At 34.1% G+C, this 23,679-nt stretch overlaps 2 protein-coding genes and 1 long non-coding RNA gene across 4 annotated transcripts; 2 read left to right on the top strand and 1 right to left on the bottom strand.

The window, feature by feature from the left end:
- The first annotated feature begins 186 nt into the window (after positions 1-186).
- Positions 187-8,700, top strand: LOC123712953 (store-operated calcium entry regulator STIMATE-like). Its single transcript, XM_045666366.1, has 6 exons — positions 187-532; positions 820-964; positions 1,606-1,727; positions 1,952-2,151; positions 2,408-2,482; positions 4,964-8,700. The coding sequence occupies exons 1-6, from the start codon at positions 409-411 to the stop codon at positions 5,051-5,053; spliced, it is 756 nt and encodes a 251-aa protein (XP_045522322.1). The 5' UTR covers positions 187-408; the 3' UTR covers positions 5,054-8,700.
- LOC123712954 lies at positions 4,332-5,864 on the bottom strand. The gene is made up of 2 exons (XR_006754144.1): positions 5,652-5,864; positions 4,332-5,102 (listed from the first exon to the last, which is right to left on the bottom strand). It is a non-coding gene; the product is annotated as an uncharacterized LOC123712954 (long non-coding RNA).
- A 237-nt stretch (positions 8,701-8,937) lies between the features above and the next one.
- LOC123712687 (dynein axonemal heavy chain 12) lies at positions 8,938-23,635 on the top strand. Of its 2 annotated transcripts, XM_045665886.1 has the most exons (4): positions 8,938-9,036; positions 10,686-10,937; positions 11,346-11,519; positions 11,840-23,635. In XM_045665886.1, the coding sequence occupies exons 3-4, from the start codon at positions 11,385-11,387 to the stop codon at positions 23,504-23,506; spliced, it is 11,802 nt and encodes a 3,933-aa protein (XP_045521842.1). In that variant the 5' UTR covers positions 8,938-9,036; positions 10,686-10,937; positions 11,346-11,384; the 3' UTR covers positions 23,507-23,635. The 2 variants fall into 2 exon arrangements, with proteins under 2 accessions (XP_045521842.1, XP_045521843.1); XM_045665887.1 differs by lacking the exons at positions 8,938-9,036; positions 10,686-10,937 and having other exon boundaries at positions 11,280-11,519.
- Positions 23,636-23,679: the final 44 nt, after the last annotated feature.

The raw sequence follows: 23,679 nt of genomic DNA, 5'->3' as shown, positions 1-23,679 counted from the left end.
ATTTTTAATATTCGTGACAAAAAATTAAAACTTAATTGATTCTTATATTTATTAATTCAATAAAATATACACGAACCTTTTTTTTTGTTAACAATAAACAAATAGTCATATGTCAAATTCGTTAATCAAAATTCAATGTCAATTTTCAAAATTTACGAAACTATTTTGAATTTCGGAGATAATACAGAAAATTGTTACAGAATGTGAATTGTGCTATATTTATATATATATATTTTATTAACATTTTGTAGAGCCCATTATTTTATTTCTTAATGTTCACGGTAAAATTCCTTAGTTTGGGTAATATTTCACTCAATACATACTCGCAATCTTTGCGTAACGTATATTAAAAGTGTAAAGTGATATATTAGATTGTCTGATGTGTTTTGTGAAACATAGAAATGAAAAATGAATGATAGCTCAGATACTATTCATTGGTCTGAGCCCCATTGCTCAAAGGATGCTTTAACTGATACATATGGATGGTTTCTGCAATTTCTACTTGCTGTATTAGCGTTTACGTGCCTAATAGGTATGTTTCTTCAAGGTTTGAGGTGAAGGTTGACACTAACATAATTATGAAATTGTATGATTGTTTCAAAATTATATAAATTTATTTACAAGTTTACATAAGAGAGTTAATAAGAAACAACCAGAGTTGATCTATTAAATTTCTAAAGTTTTAAAATGTAGGTTCCCTCAAATATGTTACGGACAGATTATTATTTGGACAAATTCTAATATCAAAATCTAAATAGCATAAACATGTCTCTCTTAAGCTCTCTTTGCTTTTTTTGTATATCTACTATGTTGTTTCAGGTAAAAGATTTTGTGAGCCAAAATATGCAAGAAGACCGTGGCTTATTTGGTTTTATGACACATCAAAACAAGGTCTAGGTGCATTAATAATACATGCTGCTAATGTTTGGTTGTCACCATATCAGACAGGAAACCCTTGCACTTGGTAAGAATTAAAATATTTATATAAAATGTATAAAGGTGTTGTATGACTTATAGGTAGAGATGTTAGCTTTTTTAACTATATTTATTATGAGTTGTGACTTATTATAATCATATACATATATTTTTATAAACAGCTATTGAGAATGTTTAGCCCATTACCACCACCTATTAATATTGTATGATAATGATGAAGCTAACTAACTATAATCTAAATATTAGACACTTGTCAAAGCAAAGCAGCTGATTGTTTGTCTATTTATTATTATTCAATACAAGCAAAAAATAAATATTTAAAACTGTAATGACAGTTTTTTTGGATGCTTTTACATATATAAATAAGTTTATGACACTCTGTACTCTGTAAAATATTTACAAATTGTACCAATTCTTGAAAGGCCGGCAGCATGCTTGCTAGCCTCCTGGCAGTGCGAGTGTCCATGGGCAGCGGTGTTACTTAAGATGAGGTGTGCCTTCTACCCGTGTGCCTCCTGTCACATTAAAAGACATAATACTTTCACAGTATTTACGCCACAGTATATTCAAAATATTAATTTAAACATTCATACAGTTTACAAAAATTTATTTGTCTACTCTTCCAAGGTAATCTAAAAATTATCAACTAATAATATTTTTTTGTTGTAGGTATATAGTAAATTTTATGTTAGATTCAACCCTTGGACTGTTAATAATATGGGCTGGGATAAGACTTGCCCAATACTATGCCAGAGTTTATGATATTCCACTTATAAATTTTGGTGAATATGGTAAGTCAAATAATGAATGCGTTAATATTATATAATAGATGAACAGGTTTCCAAGATGTTGGTGTATGTGTCATACATTTTTTTCACTTTACACAGATATAGATACTTTTTCTTAAAACAGCATTTTATTACTGATGACATTTTTTTATTTCTATGGGATTTCATCTAGAATATTGAAGGTGTATCCTTCACATGCATATGAATTAAGAAATGTTACTTTGTAGGTAAACCACCAATGTGTTCTGCATGGTTATGCCAGTGTGTATTATATGCTGCACTGGCGACTTTTGCTAAGTCAATGCTAGCATTAGTTCTGCAGCTGCCACTGGTTCAGGCTGTTTTATCTACTCTACGGCTATCTCCTGTATCTGACCCAAGACTGGAATTGGCTGTTGTTATGCTCATTATACCATTTTTTGTTAATGTAAGTATGTACATATTATATTTATTTAATTTCGTTTTGCTGACACAAGTATTGCAAATGGTAAAACTGAAATCATACCGTTTTTATTCATTTCAATCAATCCAATGTATTTTTTCTGTACCATTAAAATTGACTTGTTGTTGAAGAAAGACATCGTGAGCAGTATGTTATTGTATCGTAAAAGAGTATTTAAGGCGATTTATAAAATTATATTTAGTAGATTTTTTTTTAATATTAACGTTTTTTTTATATACAGATTTTAATATTTTGGGTGACAGACAATTTCCTCATGTACCATCCCCGAGGAGTTAGCTCCAAGTTAAAGACGAAGGTAAGATGTATATTCATTAAACAGTTCGTTGAATTACAAAGCTAGTTAAAGAGAACACTTAAATCATTAGGGCAGCCATTTTACTTTTAAGGAATTAGAGAAAATTTATATTTTATATTATAGTTTTAATTTAATTATTTTGTAATGTTAATTAGAATATGACAAAGCGCAAGAAGTACAAAACTACACAATACCACCTAAATAAAAAGGAAAATTAACTAAGAATTTCAAATTATCTTCATTCTACAACGGAAAAAAATATAATTAATATGAATATGTATAGTGGCAAAAAATAAGGTAAATTTGTTGAAATCCACCTTAAAACGGCTCCATTATTTTTCTATGGTTTACGACTTGTATGTTGTACCGCAAGTAATATAAAGGAGGCGCATGACTATGGACCTCTTAAAAAATATATAAAAAAACTGATAATATTACATGCATGACGTAAATGATACTTGTCTCAGTTACCAGTCCGTCCGAACGTTCCATTCGTTTTACAAATCATGACGTTTTAGTTAATTTCTATAGTGTTAAAGAGCATGCGTGCATGTACATTATTGCATGGTACACCATGGCGGAGTGATGAAAATATGTAGAAAAAAAGGCAAATTTAGCAAAAATAGATAGATATAAACCTCAATTTACATATACTGCCAGTTCTCAAATCAAGGGCGTGGAACGATCTTAGATTATATCATGCTCATCATCACATGATACAGTAGTTAACTAATGTAATTAAATAAAAAATATGAATAAATAAACAAGAAGTCTGAACGTTTCACATACATAATGATTGTAAAGAAAATGGCGAGTATAATAATTATTTAGTGGTGTAATAATAATTGTAACGTTTAATAAAACATAACATGTAAACAGTCTTATCGGAGGTTAGTTCATTATCTCGTCTTTATTATTATTCACTGGACAAATGTACTGATTTGAATGAAATACAGTTTTGTCTAAATAACTTTTTGTATTGTGTATTCACTACTTCACTGCTTGCCTTATGTAATTTAATTTATAATATACAAATATTAATATTTTCTTTTTTTTACAGTGGTTGTGAAGAAGTGGAAGAAATCGCTCGAAAGCGAAAAGGCCCTCCTTTTCATTTAATTATGTCAATTATATTATGTTTCTGCAACGAAATATTAACAAATAAATAATATTTTTTAAATACAATATGCACGCTTTTGAATATATACTCGGTAATAGACGAGTATATATTCAAAAGAGCACTATCGTACGATTAATAATAATAATTAAATATAATAGTAATAATTAAGTATATAAACAGTCTCACTCCTAAGGGCTGTTTCTTCCAGACAACCCAGAAAGTTAACAAAAATAGATAAGATCAAATGTTTACTGTTCTAAGATGATGCCACTGTCCGGCAGAAGGCCTCCTCCAACTTTTTCCATCCTATTTTATTTTGTGCCACTGTCATCCAATTATTTTCGTTCCCATCGGCCTACCACTCTATTGGTTTGAGCTTGTTCCTTTTTCCTTTTGGAACAGTCCATTCGATTACTGTTTTTGACCATCTGTCATCTGTATATGGGGCTACTTGCCCTGGCCATCGCCATTTAAGTTGTAGGGCTTGTACCATCAATTTTTTTTGTTTTTCTGCGAATACATTCACTTTTATGTTTGAATTAATTGAATTGAAATAAACAGAAGTATTCGCGTAATTGAATTCCGAGAATACTTCTGTCTATCGCACGCTGGCTCGAACGTATTTTGGCTTTTGTTTTGTTTTTGAAAAGCCATTTTCTGCTCCATATGTAAGGCAAGGCAGCAGGCACGAATGCACCACCTTTTTCTTTAGTTTAAGTGGGGGCTTACCTTTGAGGATTTCTTTTAAGCTCCAAAACTTCTCCCAAGTTGTGGTGATGCGGTGCTCCAGTTCTTTTTCGCGCCTTTGTTTCTTAAATGAAACTTGATCACCAAGATAAGTTTAGCCGTCTACCCTGACTAAACCGGCTTGCCCTAGACCCAAAAAGTGGACGGCGTCAGGCACAGAAGGCTGATCACCTACTTGCCTATTAGGTTAACAAATGATCATGAAATGGATACTAAAATCTGAAGGCCCACACCTAAAAAGGTTGTAGCGCCATAGATTTCTTTTTAAAGTTTACCTTACATAACAGAACCCAAGAATTATTACTATCTATCTACTATTAAAATAAAATAAAATATTGTGATCTTCCCCGGTACGCACTATAAGTATAGTAGATTAGCCGATTTGTACTCTCGACGATATGTTTGATGATGAAAGCTATGATTCGTGAGAATTACATATAATAACCGGCCCTTATTGGATATAAACGCGAGAAACCCTGAACATGAATACTGTAAAGCACACAAAACAAAACAAGACAAGATATAAGCGATGTATCTTTTGTTTTTCCCTAGCTTATTCTTTAAAAGTCTAATGTAAACTCTTACGTTATATATACAATTATTTTTCATGTCAGGTGCGGTACCAGTCGATAAAGAAAGAGAAGACCTGTTCCGATGAAGAAGAACACTCAGCAGACGAGAGACTCCTCGGCGCCAGTGTATGACCAAACACCAAGCCCAGATTGTTAAGGGCCTAAGTAGATAAGTCTTAATCTGTTTTAAAGAAAGAAACCATATTTGACAATTACTGTCACAAATACTGAAGAGTCATAAGGAGTCCAAAATTTATTTTTCGCTTCTAGGTGATATTCTCTGATATCTGAATTGCGCTCTTGATCAAGATTGTGTATATTTACTATTAAAATTTTAGCGAGAGCTTAATATGTAAATGCAAAGATTTAGAAATTATTGTTCCTTTGAAATATTCCGTTTTCATTCTTGTTATAAACTTGATATATAGAAACAGCGACTTTAAAGACGATTATTTATTTTTTGCTAGGAACCATAGAGCTAGCTAGCCAGCCTTTAGTCTGTGGCAAAGGCAACACTCTGCATAACTATTTTTGTGATTATCGTCATATATCGCAAATTGTACATTTTTACACGATGTTTAATGCTTTTATGCATATAAATATTCTTAGCAATCTGACTTAATTGGATATAGCATCATTAATGAAATCATATTTTATGATCCTTTACTTTGATTCATAAAATTCCAATTATAGTTACGGTGTCATGCGCGCCATAAAAGAAAAGACCTACCTAACACAGGGTGTGTGTAGCCGAAATGTAGAGGTAACTCGGCTTCAAACCCTCGAAGTTCAGTCTTTGGCTAAAATGGTCTGGAACTCAACTACGACGTTAGTTAAGCCACGTGATGTATACTCGATACATCTATCGATACTTATCTATCATGACGCATGTTATACATTAATTAATAGTTACCCCCCTTACCGATAAAACTGTAACTCTGTGGCTGGCTCAAAACAATTTATTTTTGTAAATAAAATCGAATCGTGGCATTTTTAAATAACGAACACAATTTTCTCAACTGGCCACATTCTCCATAAAAATAATAAAATACACTCGTTTTAAATCACGTACTTAAAAAAAGTTATCTTAAGTTACACATCCCACATATTAATCCCCATAAACAACCACCTCTTTGTCTCTCAATTTATTAAACAAGGGTCTGAAGTTGTAGTTTTAACGTTTGTTTAAACCGTTGTCGACGCTGACTTCGGTTTTCAATAAAAATACGGTTTAATATTCTTAAAGTTGACATTTTATAGTTGTGTAGGTAAGGGGTTTAACGAAGAGTAGTTACAGCCGGTTAATCATTGTATCAGGTATAACATTGTAAATGTTAAATGCTTTAACACACGCGTCCCACTATTTATTAGAATATTAGCGAACTATTTTCATCGATATTCTATCAAATTAGATTTTATAAATATACAGTAATGCTTAAATAAATAAAAATATTTTTTATATTTTCCGATTTTTGAAAAACTTTCCTAATATAATAATATAAGTACTTTATAGCCCTGTAGTGCCATTTTTATTGATGACATAATTATAACATCGAATAAAGACTGAGAAAGTCGATAAATAAAATTATTCCTAGAAAACGGTCATAAGTTATAGCTTACTGAAAAACATTCCAAGTTTGAAATTTCCGTTGTTACATATTTGATTTGGTTTTTTTTTAATTTTTAACGTTTCAAATCTATTTATGCAAACAATTTAAAAATAGAATTCTGATTTTAGTCTCTTAAAGAATAAATCGGTCGGAATATCATCTGTAACTACGATCGATTTTAGTATCTTGATTTATTTTGTATAATAAATAAACATGATATTATGTTGACTATAAAATTCGTTAAGTTTGTCAAAGTTTTTAATCCGATCCGTCGGAATTTGTCATTTTAAAGAATATAAAAAGTAAGTTTTATAATATGTATAATCATTGCTATAAACATAATATTACCTATATAAAATTTATCAATATATTTTTTTTTGTAATACGTTGCAAATACTGTAAAGCAATTTAGCTTTATTATATAGAGTAGCGCATGTGTGACTTCCATGTGTCAAATCCAATAAGTTTTTGACATACAGGAGTCACATGTGCCAAATCTCAATTTTAAGACACATACAGAACGTGATTGCATAATATATTTCTACTCAGATAGATTGGATTAATTATTTTATTTTTGGACATATACTTCATGTGTACAAAATATGTATATGTATATTTAACTTCAGTGAACACATTCTGTATACAAACTATAGAGTACAGTTTTCTTTTGAGTGACTAGGTTTTTTGACCAGTACTTATTTGAATAACATACCAACGTGCCAAATTATAGATTGTAAATGTTTGTAATTATTGCAATGTTATGTATGGAGTTAATTTTGCAGTGCACATTTAGTAATAGAGTGGCATAATTATATAACTTTACTCATTTTAATTACAAACAATATATCTTTTACGTTCATTACAACACAAATCCCCGTGACAAATTGTAACATGTCGTTAATAAATTTCGGTTAAATTGTGACTAACAAATTATCAAACACAATTCAAAATACATACTAAATATGACATTTAGATTTGTATGACTAGTGGTAATAGAGAAACATTGACGTTTGAATCTTGTTTTGACGTTGGGATAGTTGTATGGGGGCACAAGGGGCTCGACACAAAAAATTGTAAGGAAATTGTCTAAGGCGCTTGGCGCTTACTTTTGACGTCCCATAGATATTATATTTTGTAACCGATATTATGTTTGTCGAAAGTTTTGTCCCATATATTAAGCCCCAAACACCTATGTAATGTATGTCGTCAATTTGTGCAGTTATATAAAATTTCTTTAACGGCTGTATGTAAATTTGTTACATAACTTGACTATATGAGTGGTTTACAGAAGACATGGTCAGCGAAGGGTTGCTGTAAATTTTAGTTGATAATTAAGTTCATCATATTACAGCATTTGTTCTTACGGCCTATGAGCCAAAACATGTTTATAAACACAATTCTTGGGTATTTACATAAACGATTTTATAAGGAGTTCAGATCCTAATGTGGCGTGTGGCAACAATATACTAAGGTTTAATTAATAATGTTTGTAATTATTTAGGCTAAGTGCGCACTGGTTACTTTTATCACCGATACAATAAAGTTTGTGTCGTTGTCGGTCGATAAAAAAAAATCAAAAAGAATACTAGGTACACCCTCTTTGGAGACACAGGCTACTATTTCTCGGATATTCACTTTTGGTGTAGAGCATGACGCCATTTTGCGTGCATCAAAGTCTAGAATCGGAAGGCAAATGCGAACGAACGACGCTGAGAGTGACAATTTTGTCACGCGCCCTGCTATTAAAACCGAACGGTGCGGTGGGCGTTTCGCCATGGGCTTATTCACCGTTCGCCGTACATAAATATCACCCAGTTGTCACGTCGTAACATGCGCGCATCTCCATACATATCTAAAGACTTGTTAAGAGTGAGGAAACTGTCACGGTGACAAATGTCACCCGTGCGCGCTTGCCCTTATATTACGAAAAAGAAGCTTCAACGAAGTCTTAATATTTGTATATTTTTTTAGTGATCTGAGTCATTTTGAATTTATTGTTAACGCATATGTAATTTAAACATGTGATGTAAATAATATTTTAAGGGAATTGTGAATACATTTACATATGAGTGTATTATATCATACATATATAAGTATTTATGTCATATATTGAAACATGCGTGTGCAGTTGTTTATTGTTTATGCGAATAAATTCACGTCATGTGTTCAGTATTGTTTTGTTTGATACCATAAGGCATCGTTTCTCAACTATTTTTATGTCGCGGCCCACGATAAACCAAAAAGTTAAGTAAAACAGTTTTGCGACCCCGTCTCTGTAATATTATAATTTAGCATTATAACACTACACAATAATTATTAATTCGATTAATAAACTAATCTTTTGTACCTGTGTGTGGTTTTTATATATATATATATATATATATATATATATATATATATATACAGTCGTGGTCAACTAATTAGGGACACTCTTTGGTTAAAGCGAATTGTGAATTTATTTTTTATTTTCCAACGAGTCTAAACCATATTCCATATCTCTTACATGTAAGTATAATTAGTCATTTATGTGCCCGATTATACAAACAATAACAACTTCTTAAACATTAAACCTCTTTACAGTAAAGCTGATAGATTATCGTAGTGCTATTTGTTCAAATATTGCTGGCTGGCCATTTAATTAGGGACACTGAGATATTGCGTTCTATTTTCAAAATTTGAATCTCATTACTTCTTCTCTTATTGTTTCGTGGTAGTTTTGGCGGCAATCCCGATATTTATTTTAAGTTTTGAAAAATATTTTTAAGAAAAATGGGTAAAAATAAAAGTTGCGATCCAACACTACGAAAAATTATCATGAAGTTTGTTGTCGAGCATGGTTGGCCATACCGAAGGATAGCAGAACATTTAAATTGTTCAAAAACTATGGTATACAATGCAGTGCAACATGTCAGACGCAATAACACAGATTTAAATGTGCCCAGAACAAAAAGATCGAGAAAAACAACTCCGCAAGAAGATAGAATGATAACCAGGTTAGCTAGGAACGATCCGTTTCTAGGCTCTATTTTAACTAAACACGAAGTGTTTGGGACAGACGAAAGAGCTGGTGTCTCAGCGAGGACCGTTCGACGACGTCTGGTAGAAGCAGGGTTATTCGGAAGAGTGGCTCGCAAAGTTACCGTTGTTGAAGAAAGAACATAGAAATGCTCGTTTGGCGTTTGCACGTAAATATGGACATTGGACCTACGCCCAATGGCAACATGTATTATTCTCTGACGAGACCAAGGTTAATTTGATTTCTTCAGATGGAAGGCAATACGTACGGCGTCCAGTAAAAGCGGAAATGAATCCAAGATTCACAAAAAAGCAGGTGAAACATGGCGGTGGAAACATTAAAATGTGGGGTTCATTTTCTGGACGTGGGACCTGTGAGGAAAGTTCAGGGTAACTTAGACCAACATCAGTACAAGGCAATGTTGGAGGAAACGATGCTTCCCTATGCTGAGGAGCATCTCCCTATTATATGGACGTTTCAACATGACAACAACCCGAAACATACCGCCCGTTCAGTCAAGTCGTTTCTTACCAGTCAGTCAGTATCGGTGCTAGATTGGCCAGCAAATAGCCCGGACCTTAACCCATTCGAGCACCTTTGGCACGAAATCAAGAAAAAAGTATCCACTTATCGTACCACAACTTTAGATGAACTTAATGAAGCTTTTTGTGAGGCATGGGCAAACATTCCTGTCGAAACATGCCAGAAACTGATAATGTCTATGGCACATCGGTGTCAAGCGGTAATTACTAACAATGGTTTTGCTACTGGGTACTGATTTTACCCGTAATAAAATGGAGCTGGTAAAGATATTATAATACTGCAGATTATTAGTTTTGTTTAACTCTACTTTTCATTATAGTTTACTGTCCTTAATTAAATGTCCAGCTACAGATTTATACCTTAAAATTGAATACATATTCAACCTTTGATATTAAATACTTTTTTCTATTTATTTATTCTTTTATTTACAGCCATTTAAAGCATAATAATCGGACCAAATTATGCAAATAATAGTTACTGAGAAATCAATAGGGTTTTATATTTGTATGTACATAACCGGTTATTGTTCTTCACTATCTTGCATGTCCCTAATTAGTTGACCACGACTGTATATATATATATTATTTTTCAACAGACTGCGACCCCCTTTTAAGACAAACTTGTCCCCCCGCTTGAGTAACGATGCCTTAATGTGTAAAATATATAACCTCTTTGGCATTATTTTGAATTGAAATTTAATTACTCTTTGGAAAAAGTATCAAAATATCTGCAAAACAGAAGCAGGAATTTGTTTAGAAACTTTTATTATTGTTTTTAGTACACGTTGTACATATACCTAATCGAAATTTTAAAAGAATTCTAGGAAATTCAATTATTTGTGGCTAAGGTATAGTATAAGGTATTTCGTATTTAAACGAATGTGCCACTAACTGATTTTATTTGTTAACACTTCGTTAACATAACTTAAACATAATTACTTCTTTAGTACTAAAAGTTTAACTCTAGTATTTACTTTTTTTATCAGTTATGAGAGTGATGAAAGCGAGCAATATATGTAAGGACTGGCTACAGTTTGGGGAAAACACTCCACTTATATAAATAAATAAATACATGCTGACGCCTAACTTTGGTGTAGTTTCTGAAATATAGTATATATTCTATAATTTTTAGACCAAATAAAACCTCGTATCTATAATCGTTGTCGTTACTAAGCAACTTGTTATGACAACGAATTTATCGATATTTGTAATTTTTCAAGATGAATTATTTAGTTTTTTATGATTTATCTTTGTAGGCTAACTTGTAACGCCAGTCTTAAGTTATTTTAAAAGCCATGGAGGAAAGTGATCTACGTAAGTTATTGACGACCAAAAATGGATGTCGTATTCCGAAGATGTTACCAATACCAGATGTGCATAAGATTGACAAGCTGCCGTTTGTGCCTTTGCCTCCATACAACCGGATAAAGGTATATTTTTAAGATATTAAAGAGACCCGCACGTAGCTTACGTGCGGGTGCGGGTCCGTCCCCAAATTCCCATGTATTTTCTATGTGTGCCATAAATACTTGCTTTTACGGTAATGTGCCCAGAAGCTGAAACTCGTTATAAATATCCCGGTTTCAGTTCGAATTATGTAATTGTAAAGTATGACAAAACAATCTGGTAATAGATGTGTCCAGAAAACACTATGTCAGATAAATAATCATAATTTCATTTCATTTTTTTGGTATTTTATATGACCAGGATATATATTAAATTCACTAAAAAGGTTACTTGAAATTTTCAGGAAAAGCAAGCTAAGTATCGGAAAATTCTTAAAGAGAGCGCCACCTATAGAAAAATAAGGATTGCTCAACCGCCGCTAGAAAGATGCGAATTAGACAACCTGGAAATTTCCCAAGATCGACATGTTGCAGTACTAAAACAATGCGCTGATAAAATTCAACCACCACCAATGCTCAAATCATGGGAGAGAAAAATTATCGGGTTGATTCCATCTAAATTGCGAAATGCCTTTCCTGCTATTACTGAAGAGCTAATCCAGGAAAGTAAAGAATCCTGGAATGAGAATCTTCATGATTTAGCCGTGAAAACTGTAATTCGCGAAGTACCTGGGGTATCCAGAAAGCGATACGAAGAGCCGCTTTTCAAATTTAGTGGCGTAACTGCAAATTATGACAGAATGGTTAAGTTTCGGAAAAAACTACAGGATGGATCCCTGTTATTACATCCGTTTATTAGACTAGTTCTAGAATCGTCTGAAAAATCATTTCCGCCCCACATCATAAGTTTAGCTAAATATCGCGCTCGGGGTCCTATGGACTTAGAAGATTTCCAAACTAAGGTTTTAGAAGAAATTAAACGTGCTGATTATCTCGTATCCAGTACCTGGTATTCAATACTAGTAACATGGCTAAAAAACCCGCGTTGTTTAAAAGGCATGCGACCCAAGCGGATACCGGTATTTGTAAAATGTGCCACCAAAATGATATCTATACAAATCCAAGAACTAATGCGTCGTTCTATTGAGGCTTTAATCACGGCATTAAAGGATCCCGACTCTGTGCCTATCTTAAACCTTGATTTAGATTTTAATGGAGAATTTTTTTATGACTCTTCTCTAGAAACTGTTTATGAGGTCTTTCATAATATCGCAAATGCCATATCCCATATATCACAACGACTAATGCCCATCGAGCAATATTTAAAAATTCCATACAACTATGATGCACTACCCGTCCAATACAACGCGTGGTTACACAAAGATGGACATGAGAGATTACAAAAGGTACTAACGGCTGTTTATTCTCCGTTGGTGCAATATGTAGAAAGACTGAAGAAGGAATACAGTATGCTATATGGTGCCCCTGCTAAGGCAGCACTTAAGAAATTTATAAATGAAGCTGGTGAGTTTGAAGAATCTCGGGATAAAATCAAATACTTTCAAGGCATTGATTCGGAAATAACGGCTATTTTAGAAAATGAATATTTCAACTGCGCTGTTGTGTGCCAATTACGTATGGTCGATGGATTAAAACTAAAAGCAATGGAATTTATCAATGACATTATTGCTGGTATAGTAAAGAACCATATGGAAGAAAATGATTCAATTTGTCATGAGTTTGAAATAATAGCCAGAAAGGCACTGAAAGAACCAGAAAATGCAGCTGAATTGATTGAACAGGGTGTATATATTTTAGAAGCAAAAACTGTTTTGGTTGAAGTTTTGAAGGAAAGAATATTGAGACAACTTAATATTATTTCCAACCTGTTGGAGATGACGTCGTTAAGTCCGGAACACGTTGCCTCTAACACTAAAACAGTAAACTGGTTAACTGATATAAAACCAATATTTGAGAAGAATGCCGCCTCTTATGAAACTTTTAAAGGTGAAATGGAAGACAATTTACAACGCAAAATCGCTAAATTAAGTAAAGAGGTAGTAGACATGATACCGTATCTACAACTTCTGGATAATATGGATGACATTAATCACACACTTGAATATTTAGAACATTTACGTAAGCTTGTACATAGACTCGATGCCTGTGACAAATTGGTCATATGGATAAACAACGAGGAAAAAACGTTTAAATTTCCCGTATCACAGTACCCAGATTTAGAAGAGTTAAAAGACTTTATTTTGCCGTTTCATAGTTTAGTTCACCTCGTTCATCGGTGGAAACGTAGTTATTATACCTGGATGGATGGACCATTTGAATATTTAGACCACAATCAGATTGAACAAGACCATGATTTTTATTACAAAGAATTTTTAAAGCTTTCTAAAAACTATAGGACCAAAATAAAACAACAAATAGCTGAAGGAGTTGAAAAGAGGTTTCAAGGCCTTGTTGATGACCCCGATATTAATAATTTGCCTGCGCCTATGAAATTATGTGCACAAGCAGTCGTAGAAATAAAAGATTGGCGACCAAATGTTCAAATGGGTCATATCATGTGCAACCCTGCTCTAGTGCAGAGACATTGGGATGAAATGTCGTCTATTGCCGGATTTGAATTGACGCCAACAGCAGGAACGACATTGAGAAAAATTATCAATTTTAATTTATGGGACGATATTGATCAATATGAAATCGTAAGTGTTGCGGCGACGAAGGAATTAGCTCTAATTACTAGTTTGAATAAAATGATAGCAGAATGGACCGATGTATGTTTTAAAACAAGCCCTTATAAAGACACTGGAATTTTCATTCTTTCTGGCTTAGATGATATTCAAAGTGTTTTGGATGATCATATAGTTAAAACAGTTGGTATGCGAGGATCTGCTTTTGTAAAACCATTTGAAGCGCAAGTGAGGACCTGGTATGATAAAATAATGCGTGTGAATTCAACAATCGATGAGTGGGGTAAGGTTCAAAGTCAATGGCTATATTTGTTGCCAATTTTTTCATCTAAAGATATTGTTGCACAAATGCAAGAAGAAGGGGTTATGTTTGTTGAAGTGAATAACATTTATCGACGTTACATGGGATCAGTAGAGAAAGATCCGCATGTACTTGATGTTGCTAGTGGGGCCGGAGTGTTAGAGGCTTTTAGAATAGCATCAGGCCTACTCGAAAAAATTAATGATGGTGTCAATAATTATCTTGAGAAAAAAAGATTGTACTTTTCACGTTTCTTCTTTTTATCGAATGACGAAATGCTGGAAATTTTATCTGAAACCAAAAATCCATTAAAAGTTCAGCCACATTTAAAAAAATGTTTTGAGGGCATAAACAGATTGGTTTTCGATCCAGAATTTAATATATTAGCCATGATATCAATGGAAGGTGAACAAATTGAATTTATTGAAATGATAAGTGTCGCAGCGGCGAGAGGTTCCGTCGAAAAGTGGTTGTTACAAGTTGAGGATCAAATGCTAAAAGCAGTTAAATCGGAAACAGAATTATCATATTATGATTATCCGAATATGGGTCGTGTCGAATGGATATTATCGTGGGAGGGTATGGTTGTATTAGCAATATCTCAAATTTACTGGGCCGTTGATGTTCATGAGTGCTTAAATACTCACAAACTCAGCCAACTTCAAGAATTTCACGTAGGTTTAACAAAGCAACTAAACGAAACTGTTTCTGTTATAAGAAGGTCTGATTTAACTAAACTGAGTAGTATAACTGTGAAGGCATTAATTGTAATTGATGTACACGCTAAAGATGTAATATACGATTTAGTAGGAAAAAATGTAACTGAAGTTACCGATTTTCAATGGCTAGCACAACTACGCTACTATTGGGAGGAAGAAAGAGTTTTCGTAAAAATCATTAATGCCGTAGTTAATTATGCTTATGAATATCTAGGAAATTCAGATCGGTTAGTTATAACGCCATTAACAGATCGTTGTTATCGTACTTTAATAGGAGCTTATTATCTTCATCTAAACGGTGCTCCTGAAGGTCCAGCTGGTACGGGTAAAACTGAAACCACTAAAGACTTGGCGAAAGCGTTGGCCGTGCAATGTGTCGTATTCAATTGTTCTGATGGCTTAGATTACAAAGCTATGGGTAAATTCTTCAAAGGCTTAGCTTCGTGTGGCGCGTGGGTGTGCTTTGATGAGTTTAACCGAATTGAAGTAGAGGTTTTGTCGGTGATAGCTCAACAGATTTTATGTATTGTACAAGCAGTAAGGCAGCACCTCGAAACTTTTGATTTTGAAGGTACTACATTAACATTAAATCCGGCTTGTTATGTTTGTATCACTATGAATCCTGGTTACGCTGGTCGATCTGAACTTCCAGACAATTTAAAGGTATTATTTAGAACAGTGGCCATGATGGTGCCTGACTATGCTATGATTGGTGAGATATCGTTGTATTCGTTTGGATTCATCGATGCTCGAAACTTATCAGTTAAAATTGTGACAACATATCGACTTTGTTCCGAACAATTATCGTCGCAAAACCATTATGACTATGGAATGCGTGCCGTAAAAACAGTTTTATCGGCGGCTGGTAATTTAAAAAGAAGTTTCCCCAATGAAAGTGAAAGTATATTATTACTAAGATCAATTACAGATGTTAATTTACCTAAGTTTTTGTCGTTTGACGTACCTTTATTTGAAGGAATAATATCAGATTTGTTTCCAGGAATTTCTTTACCTAAACCAGATTATGAAAACTTTTTAAACGCATGTCACGATGTTTGTTCTGTTAATAATTTGCAGCCTATGGAATGTGCTCTCATTAAAATTATACAAACTTATGAAATGATGATTGTAAGACATGGATTTATGCTTGTTGGTGACCCGTTTGCTGGGAAATCTATGACATTAAAAGTATTATCAGAAGCTTTGACTTTAATGCATGAAAGAAACCAACCAGGTGGATGTCCCTCAACTTACAAAGTTCTGAATCCTAAAGCTGTAACGATGGGTCAACTGTATGGAGCATTTGACCCTGTTTCTTATGAATGGACGGATGGGATTGTTGCAACTATGTTCAGGAATTTTGCGTCTGAAGATACTCCTGAGCTAAAATGGATTGTATTTGACGGTCCTGTTGACGCAGTTTGGATAGAAAATATGAATACCGTTTTGGATGATAATAAAAAGCTATGCCTTACTTCTGGTGAGGTGATGGCAATGTCTAGCGTGATGTCTATGATTTTTGAAGTCATGGATCTATCTCAAGCCTCGCCTGCTACCGTATCTCGTTGTGGTATGATATATATGGAATCAGCCTCGTTAGGATCTATGCCCTTTTATAAGTCATGGTTAAACACTTTAAATCCTATATGGCTAGAAGAAAATGAGGAATTTATTTTCGCATTATGTGAATGGCTTTTTGATCCTTTAGTTTATTTTGTCAGGCGGCAATGTATTCAACTGGTCACGGCTGGTGAAGTGAATTTAATTATCAGCACCCTCCGATTAATAGAAATGTTGATGGATAGTGCTATTGAAGGGGAAGAGGATTCAAAGTATATAAGAACTTGGATATTAGCTTCAGTTATGACTGCAATAGTTTGGGGTATTGGTGGAATATTACATACAGACTCTCGTGAAAAATTTGATGAATTAGTAAAAGATTATTTTAAAGGTGAATTTGGTATTCCGGCAAACTTAGATAGGCTTGACGTCTCCATTCCTACTGAAGGTATGATTATTGATCATTATTATATGTACAAAACTAAAGGTTGCTGGAAACCATGGCCTGAAGCTGTGAAAGCAGCTCAAGTAAAAGAACAAATAAATTTATTGCAGACTGTTATTCCAACTCTTGAGACGGAAAAATATATTTATCTTTTAAAACTTCATACAAAGTTTTTAAAGCCTATTCTTCTTATTGGCCCAACTGGCACTGGAAAAAGTTTTTACGTGCAAAATTTCCTTATGAATTGTATTGACATGGAAAAGTACACTCCCGGTTTTATAACTTTTACAACAACTACTTCAGCTAACCAAACACAGGATCTTGTACTGTCGAAGCTGGTAAAAAGAAGGAAAAACAATTACGGACCTGTTAGAGGAAAACAGGCTATCATTTTTATAGATGATATGAATATGCCAGCAAAAGAAGTATATGGTGCTCAACCTGCTATTGAATTATTAAGATTGTATTTCGACATTAAACATTGGTATGACTTAAAAACTACGGATAATTTATACTTATACGATACAACGTTCTACGGTGCCATTGGACCAGTGGGAGGAAGTAGACAGCTCATTTATCCCAGAATGTTGAGACACTACAATATTTACTCAATTAACGAATTTTCGAAAGAAAGTATGTCGAAAATATTTACGTCATTGTTACAACTTGGATGGAGAAGAAATGGTTTCGGTCAAGATACGCAACCTGTTATAGTGAATATTATTGCCGCTACCATGGAAATATATGATCAAGCTACTGAAGGTCTAAGGCCAACACCTGCAAAATCTCATTATATATTTAATTTAAGAGATTTTTCGAGGGTTATTCAAGGTTGTGCTTTATTGCGAAAAGAATCAGCAGATAGTAAAAAAACTTTTACCAGGGTATGGGTACATGAAATCTTAAGAGTATTTTATGATAGGCTTGTAGATGAGCCAGACCGGGTATGGTTTTTTAATATATTAAAAAGAGCTACGAGAGATTTTATGAAGGACACATTTGAGTCTGCTTTAGATACCTATCAGGATGAAAAAGGTGATGTCACTCAAGAGAATATTAAGAATTTAATGTTTGGTTGTTATTTAGATACTGACAGTGTTGAAGGTGAACGTAGATATGATGAAATGCCTTCGAAAGAAGTAGTCCTTAATGTGGCAATTCAAATGTTAGCTGAATATAATACGATGCATAAAGCTAAGATGAATATAGTCTTATTCGATTACGCTTTAGAGCATTTATCTAAAATATGTCGACTACTTTCAATGCCATCTGGCAATGCATTACTTGTCGGTGTTGGAGGTTCAGGTCGGCAATCTCTAACCCGCTTAGCAAGTACAGTTTTGGGTCAACAAACATTTCAACCTGAAATCACAAAATCTTACAGTGTTAAAGATTGGCATGATGATCTTAAGTTAGTTTTACGAGAATCCGGAGGATTAAACAAAGATACAACCTTCTTATTTACTGAAAGTCAAATAAAAGAGGAAACTTTTATACAAAACTTAGATAGTTTATTAAATTCTGGTGAAGTGCCTAATTTATACGGCTTAGATGAAAAGCAAGAAATTCTTGAATTAGTACGTCTCGCCGCACAAGGAGGTAATCGAAATTTGGATATAAGCCCTTTGCAAATATTTTCATTCTTTGTAGGTCGATGTAAAGCGAAACTGCATATTGTTTTATGCTTTAGTCCAATTGGCAGCTCTTTTCGAACTAGACTGAGGCTATATCCTTCATTAGTAAATTGCTGTACAATTGATTGGTATGACAGCTGGCCGGAAGAAGCTTTAGAAATGGTAGCAAATCATTATATGGGTAAAGTTAATGTAGCCGACGCTGTAAAGCAAGCCGCTGTTATAGCTTGTAAACAATTTCACGTAGATGCACGTAAAGTCTCAACAGATTTTTATAATGATTTTGGACGTAAAACTTATATAACATCAGCTTCGTATTTGGATTTAATAAAATCGTTCACTACATTAACGAATCGCAAACAAAGAGAGTTACGAGCAGCCAAATTAAGATATACCAACGGTCTTGATAAACTTATGCAAGCAGCAGACGCAGTGGCAATAATGCAACGTGATTTGAATGCGTTAAAACCGCAACTTATTATAATGGCTGCGAAATCAACCAAAATGATGGAAGAAATTGCAGTAGAAACTGCAATAGCAGATAAAGCTGCAGCACAGGTAAGAGAAGACCAAAAGGTGGCAAATGTACAGGCAGCAGCAGCACAAGAACTCAAGAAAGACTGTGAAGCAGATCTAGCTCTAGCTTTACCTATTTTAGAAGACGCTATCGCAGCTTTAAACACGCTAAAGCCAGCCGATATTACTATCGTAAAATCTATGAAAAATCCCCCTGCTACAGTAAAGCTGGTAATGGCAGCAGTTTGTGTTATGAAAGGTTTGCCTCCTGACAAAATACCTGATCCTGACAATCCAGGTAAAAAAATCTTTGATTTTTGGGGTCCAAGTAAAAGAATCTTAGGTGATATGAGCTTCTTAGATTCCTTAAAAAATTTTGATAAGGATAATATACCAGTAGCAACGATGCAAAAGATTCGCAAGGAATATCTGTCCAATAAAGACTTTAAGCCACATATAATTGCAAAGGCGTCAACGGCTGCTGAAGGTCTCTGTAAATGGATAATTGCTATGGATATGTATGACGCGGTCGCAAAAGTCGTAGCGCCTAAAAAGGCAAAATTGGAGGCGGCCGAAAGAGAATTTGCTCAGACTATGGCGATTCTAGAAGAAAAAAAGGCAACTGTCGCTCGTTTAGAAGCAAAATTGGCTGAATTAAACGAGGCCTTGGAGGAAGCCAATATAAAGAAAAAAGCTTTAGAAGATGAAGTGCAATTGTGTATAGACAAATTGTATCGTGCTGAAAAATTGATTGGTGGACTAGGTGGCGAAAGAGTCAGATGGACAGCTGCTGCTGAAAATCTTCAAAAATTGTACGATAATTTGGCAGGAGATATATTAGTATCTTGCGGTATTATTGCCTACTTATCACCGTATACACTACCTGTTCGCACAGCTATTACTGAAACATGGCGAAAGCTAGTAATTGAATTAAAAATGCCTCATTCAGATCAATTTGTTTTTAAAGACATTTTGGGTACTGATATAAAAATACAAAATTGGTGTATTGCTGGGTTACCCAGAGATTCATTTTCGATCGATAACGCAATTATACAAGACAATTCAATGAGATGGTCCTTACTCGTGGATCCTCAGGGGCAGGCTAATAAATGGATAAAAACTATGGAGAAATTGAATGATCTACAAGTAATGAAGTTTACAGATGGCAATTATATGAAAGTGATTGAAACTTGTTTAGAATACGGTAAACCGGCACTGATTGATTGCATACTAGAGGATGTGGAAGCTCCTTTAGATCCCGTTCTACTTAAGAATACTTACATGCAAGCTGGTAAAGAGTTTATAGCTCTTGGTGATAATGTCATTGAATATCACCCACATTTCAGGCTCTACATGACTACAAAACTTAGAAACCCACATTATTTACCAGAAGTGTTTAATAAAGTTACTCTTATCAACTTTGCTTTAACTAAGGACGGACTAGAAGATCAACTTCTAGGAATAGTGGTTGCAAAAGAGAGACCTGATTTACAGGAAAAGCGGGAAAAGTTGATTGTACAAGGAGCGGCTAATAGAGCTGCTTTAAAGCAAGTTGAAGATGACATTTTACGAACTTTACAGGAATCTAAAGGGGATATTTTAGAAGATGAGAGCGCTATAGAAGTTTTAGACTCATCTAAATTGCTTGCCATTGATATTATGAAAAAACAAGAGGCTAGCTTAGAAACCGAAGAAATTATAGAAAAATTTAGATTGGGTTATCGACCTATAGCCTCGCATTCAGCTGTTTTATATTACTGTGTTACCGAATTACCAAATGTAGACCCAATGTATCAATATTCACTAACATGGTTCATTAATTTGTATATTATATCAATTGAAAACGCTAACAAATCAAAGGATTTAGACAAACGTTTAAAGTTTCTAAAAGACACTTTCACATACAATTTATACAGTAATGTTTGCAGATCCCTGTTTGATAAAGATAAACTAATGTTTTCTTTTATAATGTGCTCTAAGATGATGTTATCAACTGATGAAATGAATCATGACGAATATAAATTTTTAATTACTGGAGGTATAGCTGTTGAGAATCCGCATAAAAAACCTTTTGACTGGTTGCCGGATAAAAGTTGGGATGAAATATGCAGAATTGACGATTTACCTGCATACAAAGGCTTTAAAAATAACTTTCTTAATACTGTTGCAAAATGGAAGGAGGTTTATGATGACCTTGAACCGCATACTAAACCTTTACCTGCTCCTTGGCACGATAAATTAACACCTTTTCAAAAACTCTTGGTAGTTAGACTTTTAAGGCCTGATAAATTAACAATTGCTTTGTCTAACTTTGTAGAAAATCAAATGGGAGTAAAATATATTACACCACCACCATTCGATATAGGAAAATCTTTCGGGGATTCAAATTGTTTAGCACCTTTAATATTTATTTTATCACCAGGCTCAGATCCTATGGGTGCACTGATAAAATACTGTGAAAAAATGGGTTATGCACATAGATTTAATTCTATATCATTAGGACAAGGCCAAGGGCCTATAGCTAGAGCAATGATTGAAAGGGCTCAGTTAGAAGGTGGATGGGTTTGCTTACAAAACTGTCACTTAGCAGTTTCCTGGCTACCGGTATTGGAGAAAATTGTGGAAGGCTTTGATCTTACCAATACTGATTTAAGCTTTAGGTTATGGTTGACAAGCTACCCATCTGATAAATTCCCGCAGTCTGTATTACAAGTAGGAGTGAAAATGACGAACGAACCACCCACAGGGCTACAACATAATCTGAACAGATCTTACTTATCGGAACCATTAAAAGAACCAGAGTTTTACGAAGGCTGTCCCGGAAAAGATAAAGCCTTTAGTAAACTGTTGTATGGAATTAGTTTCTTTCATGCAGTTGTTCAAGAAAGGAAAAAGTTTGGACCTTTGGGATGGAACATACAGTACGGTTTCAATGATTCAGATTTTCATATATCGGTTATGCAGCTACAAATGTTTTTAAATCAATATGAAGAAATACAATATGTCGCTATTAAATATTTGACAGGTGAGTGTAATTATGGTGGTCGAGTAACCGATGATTGGGATAGACGTCTGATTATAACGATTTTAGATAATTATGTCAATTCTGGTGTTGTTCATGATCCCAATCACTTATTTTGTGATCTTGGTGCTCAATATGGTTTACCACGTAGGTGTGAATATCAGGACTATCTCAAGCACATTGAATCTGTACCTGTAAATCCTCCTCCTGAGGTTTTCGGACTGCATATGAACGCAGGAATAACACGAGACTACACTATTTCAATGGAACTAACAGCAGCTTTAGTTCTGGTTGAGGGATCAGGTTCTGGTGGTGAGGGTGGAAACACTGAAGTTATCCTCATGCAAATGGCAACAGAAATTCTTTCGAAATTGCCACCGGCATTCGATGTAGAGACTGCCCAAAAGAAATATCCCGTTGATTACAATGAATCTATGAATACAGTACTTATACAAGAAATGGAAAGATTTAATAAACTTCACCGTGAGATAAAATCTTCACTTTTAGATTTACAAAAAGCTGTCAAAGGATTTATAGTGATGTCTCCAGCATTGGATCTACAGTCTAACGCTATGCTTCTCGGTCGTATTCCAAGTAACTGGTCAAAAGTGTCTTATCCTAGTTTAAAACCACTACCGAGTTATGTTGCGGACTTTATTGAACGGCTCGCTATGTTAGAAGACTGGTATCAAAATGGGAAGCCACCTACATTTTGGTTATCAGGATTTTTCTTTACACAAGCATTTTTAACCGGCTCTGTACAAAACTTTGCCCGATCAAAGAAAATTCCAATAGATTTACTGATTTTCGATTTTGAAGTGAGAAAAGTTGATTATGAAACAACACCACCTGAATGGGGCGTTTATGTACAAGGACTTTTTATGGATGGCGGTCGTTGGGATAGGAGTAAACATGTAATAGGTGAACAGTTGCCTAAAATATTAAACGATAACATGCCAGCAGTATGGCTATATCCAACATTAAAGAATGATTTTGCTGAAGGTTCTAGGTATAGGTGTCCTCTTTATAAGACGCTGGAGAGAAAAGGAGTTCTTGCAACTACAGGTCATTCTTCGAATTTCGTTCTTGCTTTTTATTTGCCTTCAGATATGCCAGCAGCTCATTGGGTAAAACGAAGTGTTGCCTTACTACTTCAGCTAGATAACTAATGTAAACATTATTTACTACTAAAATGTAATTCTAACTAAATTTATTTAATCTTAAAAATGTATAATACTTTATTGGTGAACTATAGTAATTATGTAGTTTTAATATTTTGCGATAATTAAAACATGTCTTTGAACTTTTAATAAATAATAAAACAAAAAGGTGTTTCAAAAGT

This window comes from Pieris brassicae, chromosome 8, assembly GCF_905147105.1.
Source record: "Pieris brassicae chromosome 8, ilPieBrab1.1, whole genome shotgun sequence".
Taxonomy (NCBI): domain Eukaryota; kingdom Metazoa; phylum Arthropoda; class Insecta; order Lepidoptera; family Pieridae; genus Pieris; species Pieris brassicae.
Note: the sequence above shows the minus strand (reverse complement) of the source record. Positions and strands in the feature narration are given on the sequence as shown.

Excerpts from the sequence above, each read along its gene's own strand:
- LOC123712953 (XM_045666366.1), top strand. The coding sequence starts at position 409 with ATGAATGATAGCTCAGATACTATTCATTGGTCTGAGCCCCATTGCTCA. Across the intron at positions 1,728-1,951 it reads TATAAATTTTGGTGAATATG|GTAAACCACCAATGTGTTCT; the intron begins GTAAGTCAAATA and ends GTTACTTTGTAG. Across the intron at positions 2,483-4,963 it reads GCTCCAAGTTAAAGACGAAG|GTGCGGTACCAGTCGATAAA; the intron begins GTAAGATGTATA and ends TTTTCATGTCAG.
- LOC123712687 (XM_045665886.1), top strand. The coding sequence starts at position 11,385 with ATGGAGGAAAGTGATCTACGTAAGTTATTGACGACCAAAAATGGATGT. Across the intron at positions 11,520-11,839 it reads CTCCATACAACCGGATAAAG|GAAAAGCAAGCTAAGTATCG; the intron begins GTATATTTTTAA and ends TGAAATTTTCAG.